The 12986-nt window shown below is 38.5% G+C and overlaps 1 protein-coding gene across 1 annotated transcript; it reads left to right on the forward strand.

Moving 5' to 3' along the window:
* The first annotated feature begins 6362 nt into the window (after nt 1-6362).
* On the forward strand, nt 6363-12706 carry LOC307138407 (uncharacterized protein). The gene is made up of 3 exons (XM_079836684.1): nt 6363-6423; nt 6901-7035; nt 11630-12706. Exons 2-3 carry the CDS (start codon nt 6951-6953, stop codon nt 12436-12438), a joined length of 894 nt encoding a protein of 297 aa, XP_079692810.1. The 5' UTR covers nt 6363-6423; nt 6901-6950; the 3' UTR covers nt 12439-12706.
* The last annotated feature ends 280 nt before the right edge of the window (nt 12707-12986 follow it).

Genomic DNA, 12986 nt, shown 5'->3' on the forward strand with positions numbered 1-12986 from the left:
TCCAATATTTTTTCTTTTTTAAAGAATAGAAGGGACATAGATATATATGTAGAACTTTTATTATTACAAATGCATGAAAATACAAATTAACCTGTTTTATTGTATTTTTCAATTATTTAATGCCTCTCCCCCACATTTAAATAAGCTGAGAATAGGCTGAAATACTCCGAGTAGAGTTAAATCTATCAGCTAGACATAACAACAAGCTTCAAGCTTTATTACTGTGCTTAATCTATGAATGACAACAAACTCATTTCTGAACACAGCTCAGATCTTGTAACTTGAGCTGTAATGAACACTGAAAATGCAATGTACTGTAGAACACAGTCAATCTCTAAACCAAGGCCATATTGCTTTTCAGAAATACAAGTGCTGTGACCATTTTATGAGTTAAGCGTGCATGGTGTGGTCTCATGATGAGGCCACCTAAAGACACGCTCTACTGGTGCAGAGGATGCTGGTATAGAGTCCAGGGGTTTTCAAACCTGTCCTGGAGGTCCCCCAGCCATGCACATTTTCTATTTCTGCCATATTTGACACACCCACTTCAGGTCTTGCCGTCTCTAATAATGAGCTCATGAGTTGAATCATGTGTGTTGGATGAGGGAGACATACAAAATGTGCAGTGCTGGGGGTCCTCCAGGACAGGTTTGAAAACCCCTGGACAATAGACAGCACTTTTACTGCCAGAGAGTGGAGCTGTGGGAATCTCTCTCTGTTTGTAGACCAAAATTCAAGTGCTGTATTGGTCTGTGTCTCGAATGGCATCAAAGTACTTATGTATCTGAGCTACAATGCATGTATCCTTAGCTGAGTAGCTCAGGTGCTTGTGGGCTCGATAGCGAGCTAGAAGTCGTGGGCATTTGCCAGGAGGAGAATGTGTGGTTGCATCGGCATCACAGTTAACTTCAGAATGCAGCATGTCTCCATCTGCTGTGTACTCGACCTCTGCAGTCAAAGTATCTGAAAAATGATGAAACATGCACAAATAACACACGTTAAAATGCATTTTGATTTAGGGACCTAAGGACCATTATTGTATGCCGTTTTTGTACTCTGCAATATACAAAGTAAATAAAATGAAGACAATAATTTTTAGGTTATAAAAACAAATAAAATGCACTACCTATAAGTGATCTTTTCAGATCCTCTCTGAATTTCTTCACTGAATCTGGATTCTCATTGTTGGTTACATCTAGATCAACCCAGTTAAGGCCAAACTGAGGATCAAGCATTGTAGCAATGAAATATAAATTATTGTTGAACTAGTCCTCTCTCCCATTTTGCTCAACCATTTTGGTTCTCACAAAGATCCCTGAGAATCTCTTTAAAAGTGATTGCCAAAGGGCTGTGGCTAGTGGCCGGCAATGACTTCTTGATTCTGATATTCGAAGCAGATGAGGTTTAAATCCAGTACAGTGGGCACCACCATACAATTAGTGACCATTTTCTCACCCTCTGTAAGGTCTGTTGCTTCCGCAAAAGGAAAGAGAACAGAAGCTAAATCCTTCAGTTGATCCCATTCACGAACTGAAAAAAGAACATGTTGAAAGTCTGAACTGCAAATTTGTGTGAGAGCCCTATGGTCAAGTGCTGTAAGGGCTTGTAGCTCCTTGAATGTACTGTTCCAGCATGTGGATGTAGCTGCAGGAATTGATCTATCTGTCCCAAATGTAGCCTCAAATTGCTCTTTAAACTGAGTAGGCTACTAGTGTGAAGTAATGAGGTTAATTTTGACATTTGGGCAAGTGCTGAAGAAAAGGCCTTGGCTTCTTTCTTTCCATCATGCACAACTAATTGCAGAGAGAATGTGCAAAACATGACAACCTCTGTCTTGTTCTCACCAGGATAGTCTCGTCTTCCCAGGTCACATCCTCCCAAAGACTCTCATAATCCAAGTTTTCATCTTCTGCATCACTGCCATCACTGTGATGCTCTTCCTGTGGTAGCTTGAGTTTGAATGCACACTTCATATTGGCTGCATTATCAATAATAATGTACCTGACTTTGCTTGCAATGTTATATTCATCAATGATGGCTATGTTGTCTCCACTGTGTCTGCCACAAAACCTCCTACAGTCTAAAAGAAAGGACTCCAGCTGATTTTGCTTTTGGTTTAATCCATGGGCTGTAACACCGAAGAAGGACCACGTGGTTCGATCAGACCATATGTCAGCTGTTATGGAAACAGATGATTGGGTTTGGAGCCTTCTTTTAATTGAATCCTTAACCTGATCAACCAACAAAGGAATGTGTTTTTCGGTGATTGTTTTTCTTGCAATGGGAGTGTTGTTGTTGTCCATTGCTTTCAAGAAATGCCTGAAATGCTGATTTTCAACAATTGACAGAGGTAAAGTGCTGCCAATGAGCAGATCCTTAATTTCTTGTTGTCTTGGAGAATTTACATCATAAAGTAGCACTGCTTGTTTTGCCATTTCTGCTCTTGCAAATCCTGCTATGCTGGTGATGGGGATAAAATATTTATTTGTGCATTATTGCTAAATGCTTGTAGAAACCTTGTAGAAATTAAAGGGTTAGTTCACCCAAAAATGAAAATTCTGTCATTAATTACTCACCCTTATGTCGTTCGACACCCGTAAGACCTCCGTTCATATTCGGAACACAAATGAAGATATTTTTGTTGAAAGCTGATGGCTGAGAAAGGCTTCAGATAGGCCTCCATTGGCATTCAGTACACTTATACTCCCAAGACCGATAAAAGGCACTTAAAATGTCGTTACAAAGTCTATCTCACCACAGTGACTCTACAATAATCTTACGATGCGACGACAATAGTTTTTGTGCGCAAAAAAAAATAAAAAAAACACCTTTATCCAGCTTGTTATTGCCTTCCGCGTGTGCCTCCACGACGCATGCGCGAGAATATGACGTAGCGCCGGGGTTCGGGAATCCATGAAATGCACACTTAAGCCCCATTTTGAGCACTACGCCGAGACCTAAAGCACGATCAATGTAGAATCCAACAGCTTAGACACGCGCGTCTTCCTCTGATTGTAAACAAATCGCTTCTGGGTCATCTGTCCGAACGCCGGATCTGCGTCATATTCTCGCGCATGCGTCGTGGAGGCACACACGGAAGGCAGTAACAAGTTGGAAAAAGGCCCAGACAGAGGGACAAAAAAAAAAAAAAAAAAAAAATTTAAATGTACAAATGTCCTATCTACAATTTATTTCAATATTTATTAATTAACTAAAAATAGTGACGATGTTTATCTTAACCATAGACTGTTACATTACGTCACATTAACGCCAGCCCATGACTGTATTTATTATAATCAGGTCAGAGCGGGACAACAAAGCTAGCAGGCAGGTGTTTTGAGTAGGCTAACGGGTGCGGCAAAAGTTAACGTAAAAAGAAAAAAAATGAAGAGGAACAAAAGAAGAGACAGCGGGGGGGGCTTTATAGAAGTTTCTGTCGGGCAGCCGTCCGACAGCTGTGAACCTGCTCGAGTCAGCAGAGCCAAAGGCCGAGCCAGGCCCGGAGACACGGCCCGAAGACGCGGTGGAAGATGCGGCGGAAAATAAGTAAAACAACATTTCCGTGTCAAGTTTTATGCTGCGTTCACACCAAACGCGAATAGAGCGTCTGGCGCGAGTGATTTCAATGTTAAGTCAATGGAAAGGCGCGTTTATGCGCGTCTGGAGGTCCCGCGGCGCGGAAGGCGCGTTTCGCGCGGAATGCAGCATTAAGTTACAAGAAAATCTAATTCAAAATGATAATAAAAGATAAAAAGAAATGTAAAAAAAGAAATAAATCAATAAAAGAATAATGGCATGGCCCTACTTTACATATGATATAATAATCATGTATGGCTCCCATAATTGTACAAAGTCCTTTATTTTACTCTTGGAGATATAAGTCAGCCTTTCCAGTCCAATGCACTCTGAAAGTTCTTTTATCCATTGTTTTATAGAAGGTGCTTCCACGCTCTTCCAGTTCAGCAATGGCTCTTCTGGCATGTAACAATCCAAAGTCCAATAGTCTAGTGTGTTTCTTTGTTTGTGAGAAACCTGTATGATATATTCCCAGTACACAAAGTTTGGCACAATGTGGTATTTTAAGATTAAACCGTTCTGACAAACATTTTATGACATCCTTCCAGAACTTCTGTATATCAGAACATTCCCATATACAGTGAATTAGAGTTCCTTTATAATTTTGGCATTTTGTACATATATCAGGAATATTGCTAGACATATGATTGAGTTTTTCAGGTGTTATATAAACCCTTGTCAACCATTTATACTGTAATAATTTAAGCCGCGTGTTTATGATTTGTTTCTGCGCCTTTAAACATGCTTCAGTCCATTCAAATTCCTCTATTTATTCTTGAATGGCTTTCCTCCATGCGTTTAATTTGTCTACAGCAGACTCTTTAGAGTTAGACATTATTAAATTATAATATTTTGACAATTGGCCCTTTTCACCTCTTTTTTCAATTATTTCCTTAATTAATGACAGTTTAGGAATGTACATAATATCTGTAGACCTGGAAGACATAAAACTTTTAAGCTGTGAATATTAAAAAAAAAAAAATGTTTTGAGGGAATCTGGTGTTTATCACACAATTCTTGAAATGTAAGAAGTATACCATCCATATACAAGTCTTTAATATTCTGAATACCTTTAGTTTTCCATAGTTTAAATCCTCCATCCTTATATTTATTATTATTTATTGTTAGACAGTTTCTAAATGGTCTTGATGAATGTGAAGGGGTCATGTTTGCCTTCTTGTTCTTAATTACAACATTTATAAATGTTATAAGCTATTGTATTTTGCAGAAAATCTTAATTAAATGTGTTGATTAAATGTAAATGATAAACTTATTTTCTCTGTTTACATAGTTTACTGATACCTATTGGTTATTTAATGGTACTACTGCCTTAACAATGACACTCCCAATGGATGAGGATAATTTAATAGCATTTAATAGAGCCATGTAATGACGTATAAATAATGAATATCAAAAAATAGTCTGATGGACTGTTTAATATACAACACAACCAATTTGTAACCAAAGACTAGGCTATGTAAAATGTGAATTCACTTTTAGTAACTTTGGTAAGTTTCAGATTTCAATTCATAAATAACATCGATGGAGGGGGGCCCAAAAAATGCAGCCTGCCTAGTGTAGTCCATTTATTTAATCCGGCTCTGGGAGTGAGGTGTTGCAAGCGAGGCAGAGGACCAGAATTCATCTGATTTCCAAAAAAAGACTGCCCACATCTTTATTGTGTTTATATATTTGGGTCGAGGGAAAGTGAGTCAGTCACAGACAAACTGGACAAGACTCCGTAGCTTTGTGTAATCAGGGATAGCTGTGGCCCAGAGCGCTGTATGCTTCATTCATCTGACTTAATTAATGATTAAAACAGTTAATCTAAACTTCGTCTCTGCTCTCCTCATTCAATGAACATGCGGGTTTGAAGAAATTGATGCCAAGCCCTACACTGGGCTGTGCAGCCTCTGCTGGTTGCTGCTGTCTTTGGTACTCTCTTATTCTGGAACAAAAAAAAAGAGAAAATGTTAGCAATTTTTGCTAATTTAAAAAAAACAGGTAAATGTAAAACAAAGGCATTTGTCTAATGTGCCTAAAACTTTCCCAAAGTTTTGTATAAGTAACTTAACTAGTTATTGCAATTCGGAGCACATTACATAATTACATTACATTAGAGCACATCATTTTAAATTTAAAAGGACTACATTTACAGTCCCTGTATTTCTGAAGTGTTACTAAAAAAAAATTAAATAATAAAAAAAACTACGTAGGGTTTGTTATTTACCACATTAAGAATTACATTTAGCATTTTGTAAAATTCAAGATTGGTATCTGCATTAGAGGTCTGCTACCCGACCCGAGCCCGACGGGTCCCGGAAAATGTATGGGTTTCGGGTCGGGTTCGGGCTAATTTTTAATGGACAATATATCAGTTTAAACCTGTGCAGACCTCTAATCTGTTAAAATTATAATTAAAATTTCTTATACTATTTATTAATTTTTATGACCTTAAATTTGAACAAAAATTTTAAGGACCCACAGAAACCCTGTTATTTTCTTGTGAAGTTATGGTATTTCCTCATTAATTTAATTTATAAAGTGTGTTTTCTGTATTGTATACAAACAAACTCGGGTACAGTCTTGATTTAGAGTGATTTAAAAAAAAATGTATCTCTCAATGTGAACTGTATTACTTACCATTGTGTTATTAAATGTATTTCAATAATACATTCAACTCTGAATTTTGTATTCTTCTTATTTTAATTAATATATATTTTCTATGTAAATGTTTATTCACTTTTGTGATTTTATACTCAGCAGTGAACGGGACTTTTATTTTGGTCTTGGTGTATGACGTCATAAAGCCGCGTCCAGCATCTGTTGTGATTCGGCAGGAGAAAGGTTTGTGTTTTAAGCGTTTAAAGTGTTTAAAGCAATGCAGCATGAATTATATATTATTAAATGTAACACTGCATTGCTTTATCTAACATTTATCAGTGTTGTGTGAGTAAAGTAACAGAATGAAACTCATGAGTAACAGAAGGAGCGTCTCATTTCACTCTTTATCATGAATCAGTTCAAACATAAACAGTCTCTGGCGAGTGACGAGAGAACCGAAGCTTTCGACTCTCCCGAGTCAATTGAAACGATTGATTCACAACAAATCATTCAGTGATTCGAAGCGCTCTTTTTCTATCTCGATTTCTACAAATCATTAAATAGCTAAACTGACTAATATATTAAGGGTCTGTATAATTAGCATTCTTTTATTAATTTGTTGTGTTGTAAGTCCATTAACTGAACTACTGAACTAGAGCTGATTGAGACACTCAGAAATTGTGTGGATTTGTTTCTGTTAATTATTCTCATCTTAAACAGGACAGAGTTTTCAAACACAAAGAAAAACTGAGATCCACGTCTACATAAAGATGGCGTTTATTAAAGAGGAGAGTGAAGACGTGAAGATTGAAGAAACATTCAGAGTGAAACATGAAGAAACTGAGGAACAAACAGGTTGGTTTCATTCTCAAAGCTGAACTGTGTAAACATTTGAAGTAAAACAGTCCTGCACGTGTAGCACTCCTGTAAGGGAGCACGTTTATCAATGAACAATCAGACACGAAGCTTCTCATTCATAGTTTTACTCAGAATGAATGTTGCAATAAATGAACAATTATTACACACAACTAATGCATGAGCTCTCTTTTTTATATAATTATATACACAATAAATGGATGAGCTCTCTTATTTACTTCACCTTTAAATTCAATGCACCTCACGTTCACAGTGAATAAATGAGTACACTTAAAAGTATTGTCCATCCCACCCTAAAACATTCACACTCTAATATTCAAAAGCTCACATCTCATATCAAACATACACGACAATACAAATCATACATATACTTTTAACTAAACAGGGCGATTTATAGAACAACTTAACCGTATAAATGTAACCACCCTACAAACACACATTGCCGATTTGCGCGCGAACCGCGTGCTCACCAGCTGATAATTTACATTGTACTCATCCCGTATCGCACCCCACCCAATAATACATCACAACACCTAGCAAAAATACATTTAGAAACTCTAATATTCCCGTGTACAAATGTACGCTTCATATACCTGTAAGGGAGCACGTTTATCAATGAACAATCAGACGCAATGCTTCTCATTCAAAGTTTTACTCAGAATGAAGCGTATCGCGAGAACTCCCCGACTATGAGCAAACGCACGCACACGCACGACCAATCAGATGCAATACCCATGATCCCAATACATATCAACATTTAATTTTTAACTTCATACAAACTACTAACCATATTAATTATTGTAAAACATAACATTTTAACATCCTTACCAACTTGAGTATTTAATAATTATTTAAACTGATTACTAGATTAAACCTAGCGTGAACATATACAGTAAATCTTAGTCAACATATTACTCAGCATATTACACACATGGGATATAGATATAGAAAAATATGGACGTAGTGTCCGTGACGTCACCCATAGGATTCTGAAGAGCAGTTTTGAAGCGTAAAGTAGGGTCGAGCTGGCCGTTGCCATCTTGGCGGCGCGTCACTCCCGGATAATAGAAAATGTATGGATGTATGGTTCTTTTTTTTTTAAATGTTTGATTTTAAAACTCTGATATCATGTTTTTATGTTTGAATATTCCCAAACTCTCTAACAAAGGCGATCTCTCTGTGGGTTATGTGATTGTTGTCATATATATATATATATATATATATATATATATATATATATATATATATATATATATATATATATATATATATATATATATATATATATATATATATATATATATATACAAAAATATATAAAAACTAGTATGTAATTAAAGTAACAATGATTGATAAACACGTCTTTCGAATGGAAATAAATAACAAAAACTTTGGGTGTCTTGCTCATCATATTTATTTTCATATAAAAGCAAAAGAACTTAAATTACATCCAGTTTATCAGCAACAATGAATCCCGTGATATCTGCCTTTGATCTCGCAAGTGTCTGATCCACTACGAGAAGAAAGAACTGTCCGTCTTGCCTGCACTTTTTTCACTCCTCCCCTCACTGCAGCCGCCTAGTCTCGGCTGAATTTCAGGCGAGGCGCATCTCAAACAAGCCTAGTGACTAACAGACAACGGATAAATGGCTATCCATCTGTCACTCAAAGTGGCCACATCCTTAATTATGCAGAACTTCAAGGCATTATATAATGTAAACGAATGACTTATAAAAAAATTCACCCCCCTCACAGTTGTCATGAAGGGCAAAACTGGCCATATAGACCAAAACCACAATTTGTACCAGACTGTAAACTTGTTTTTTTCTGCTGTAAAGTTGGGCATTTTAACATGAGCTCAATGAGATTCTGCTCCCTTCTGGAGCCTAGTGGCCATTCGATGAATTGCAGTTTAAGTTACTTCCGTATTGGCTTCAAGAGAAAATGCGAGAGGGAACTTGAGGACAGCGAACCGCTAGGGTTTACCGCAGGGGTCCGTTCTGCCAACCCTGCTACCTCGTGTGCTTCGGAGCGCAGCGGTTTCCAGCGATCCTCTGCACAGACTGATCTCATAAAATGGCGTATGTATGACATGCCAATTCGCTATGCAATTTTGGCGTGCTATCAAGACGCATAATCGGTTTTTAGCGTGTTTATCAACGCCGTTTCATTCTATCCCCCTACACTGCCCCTACCCCTAAACCTACCCATCACACACACACACACACACACACACTGCCCCTAAACCTACCCATCTCAAGAAACATTCTGCATTTTTACATTTTCAAAAAAACATAATTTAGTATGTTTATAAATCCATTTACATTGTGGGGACACACACATAATGGTTCGTTTCGGTGTAGGCATTCACGTGGAATCACACGGCGTAGACATGCACGCGGAGATGATGGTTCGTTTCGGCGTACACATACACAAGGAATCACACGGCGTAGACATGCACGCGGAATCACACGGCATAGACATACACGCTGATAGCTCAAAATGCGTACAGATAACACGCCATTTGGCTTTAGAAAGTGGCGTGTATGTTTACGCAAAGTCATGATGTCATGTTGCTCTGCAGGAGGTCCCAGAGCAGTCTGTTGGGTTGTTTCCTACCAGCACCAAACTGACTTGGAAAAATACCAGAGGCCAGTCTCGAGACTGGTACCCTAAGTAGAGTTTCTGGCAGTGTGTAAACTACTGCCAAATATATAATCAATATAAATATCTCATTGGGTCCTGCTGACAATAGAAAAGGGGGGTTACGTCCAGTTTTTGGCTTCTACATCTCACTGTGAACAATCTCAAGTTCAAGACGCTCATGCTAAAGCAAATCGTCACAAATCAAGTCCCCGGACTGGTTTGTCATGATAGATCTCAAGGACGCATATTTCTCCATCCTACCACAACACAGGAAGTTCCTTTCGGGGGGTGAAGTGTACCAATATTAGGTTCTTCCATTTGGTCTAGCTTTATCACCCGTTACATTCACGAAATGTGTGGATGCAATTCTGGCTCCACTACTACTACAGGGCATTCATGTGCTCAATTCAAAGAAAAGTGATCTTCTTCCAGCTCAGAGGACTAGGTGTGATTTGGCGATTCAACGATGATGCAGGCGCTCTTTCTCCTGCTCGTATCGATATGATTCTCTCAGCTGTAAATTGGTTAAAGCTAGGTCGGTCACTTACTGTTTCAAAGACTGTTGGGAGTATGGCTGCTTCTAAAGCTTTACTTTCAGGATTTTCCCTTTAAGATATCTGTGATGTGGCGGGCTGGTCCTCTCCACACACTTCTGTGAGGTTTTATAACCTGGATTTGGGCTCCACTCCAGCGTCAAGGGTACTTTTTTCTTTGTGTGCTCTACGGTTTCACCTGGACCGGCACTCGCTATTATGTAGGTGTGGGTATAGGGTTCCAACAGCATATCGATGCAGTTCGAGTTCCCTTGGTGTGACATCATCCACCTATGATGTTCAGTCTCTCCATTGGGCTGATTTCATATGTGTTTCATGACGCAATCACATAGTGTTCCCACAGCGTCTCAACGGGTTACAGACATAACCTGAGACGTTTCCTTTAGGATTTTCCAATGTGGTTCAATGTATTGATGCGCACATTCCCATTATCACACTTTCCAAAAATGAAACCGATTTTATGTAAGGAATAGAAGGATGCCAGATGGAAGGGTAGTCCATGATCTATGCAGTGTACAGCTGTTTAATAAACACAATTATTCATTTTTTGGTCATCTTTATTTCCTACAAATATAAAAGCAACTGTTACTTTTTTTCCTGTTGGATTTTAATATCCTACGACCATATCCTCTTCTCTTGCTGTTGGCTGAGTAGAATGAGTAAAAATATGGCTATAATTCAGTGGGTACCATGATGTAAACCCATTTCTTTCCTATCCGTGTCATTTGAGCCATCTGTAATGAGGGTGTATTGATTCTCTCTCATCAGCATTACCAGTGTGTTTTTGAAATGTGTGGCCACTGTTTGATTTATAAAACAGGCGTATTGGTTTTTGCACATTTGTACTACTGTGCAGTAGCAGAATCTTTGAAGCACTCTTTGATGAGTGGCCCGAGATGATCTGTGACAGCCAGTGGGTTGAGATCAGGTGTGTGACCGAATTAATGTGGGCATTGACTTGTTTGCATAGATCTCCTCAGAATTGGCCTTTGCGTAGAGCGCACGCTCCATGGGTGTGGCCCATTAGCATTTCTTTAGACATATGTCTCATGTTTGTGTGACATGTGTTCACTAAGTTGCAGTTCATTTTATGAAGTTTCAGAATGGACTTAATTGAGAGAGAGGCGGCAGTATCATGTTTGTTTTCTTAATTAATTTTTTTTGTTTTTATTTTGAGTGCACAAAAATAGAAGTAGAAAATTAACAGATTATAATGATGTATAACACTTACCTGTATGACTTAAATCGATGGAGTATGTTGAGTCTCTTTTGTACTGATAAGAAAAAAGTGAGTTGGTCATGTATAAATGTTTTGATGCCTGTTGTGTTCTGCTATTAAACGGGTTAACTTTTGTCTCTTTTTTTTGCCTTAGACCTGATGCCGTTGAAAGAGGAGTGTGAAGTACTAAAGGAAATTGAAGACATAGATCAATATGAGAATTATCATGATTTCATAACTGAAAAAAAATATTTGAGTTGCTCACAGACTGAAAAGACTTCAAGAAAAAGCAGAGAAAAAGCTGAAAAGAAGGAAACTATACGTTATTCCACCCGCTTTCAGGGTAGAAAGAATTTGAATCAACAAGGGAATCTTACAGACCACATGAGATATCATTCTGGAGAGAAACCCTACACATGCCCTCAGTGTGGAAAGAGTTTCAATCATAAAGGACACTTTCAAGACCACTTTATAATTCACACTGGAGAGAAGCCGTTCACCTGCCAACAGTGTGGGAAAAGTTTCAATCGAAAAGGATGTCTTAATCAGCACATGAGGATTCACACTGGAGAGAAACCTTACACCTGCCAACAGTGTGGAAATAGTTTCACTCTAAAAGTAAGCCTTGACAGGCACATGATAATTCACACTGGAGAGAAGCCTTACACCTGCCAACAGTGTGGAAAGAGTTTCACTCAAAAAGTAAGCCTTGACAGGCACATGATAATTCACTCTGGAGAGAAGCCTTACACCTGCCAACAGTGTGGAAGAGATTTCAACCGAAAAGGAAGTCTTAATCGGCACATGAGAATTCACATTGGAGAGAAGCCTTACACCTGCCGATGGTGTGGAATAAGTTTTGATCATAACCTTAAAGTCCACTTGAGAATTTACTCCAGAGAGAAACCCTACACATGCCCTCAGTGTGGAAAGAAAAGGTTTCAACCGAAAAGGAAGTCTTGATCGTCACATGAGACGGGGTTTGTACGGTCATAAAAAACCTGGAAAAGTCATTGAATTTTAAAGTAGCAATTTCCAGCCCTGGAAAAGTTTTGGAAAAGCCATGGAAATTTGTTTAAAAAAAATGTATGTAATAGAATATAGGGCTCGCAAAATGGCCCGCCCGATGTCCCGGGGCTAATGTGTTTTCCAGTCGGGCTACCAAAATGTATCACCGCAGTGCCCAACGGGCTATCTTAAATAGTGAAATAAAATTCCTGTCTTGATGTGCATTGTTCACTCTCTTGACTTGTTATTTGAAGTAACAACACGATCGCAGAAGTTTAGATAAGGCTGATTAGACCACAGTGAAGTTTAGTTGATCGGATTCAGCGCGAGTCAATTGTACTTTTCACATTGGCAGCGTTTTTCACGCGCAGCTCAACTGCTGCCCTTGTATAGCTACTATACAGACGAGTGCCTTGGTGTGTCGTCCATTCTGTCACTCTTTCCGCTGTTCTCCTACGACCCCTCTCTGTCTCATGCTTTGATTTGTGACGGGCAGCATATAT

The sequence above is a fragment of the Gobio gobio genome, assembly GCF_949357685.1.
Source record: "Gobio gobio genome assembly, chromosome: 15".
Taxonomy (NCBI): Eukaryota; Metazoa; Chordata; class Actinopteri; order Cypriniformes; family Gobionidae; genus Gobio; species Gobio gobio.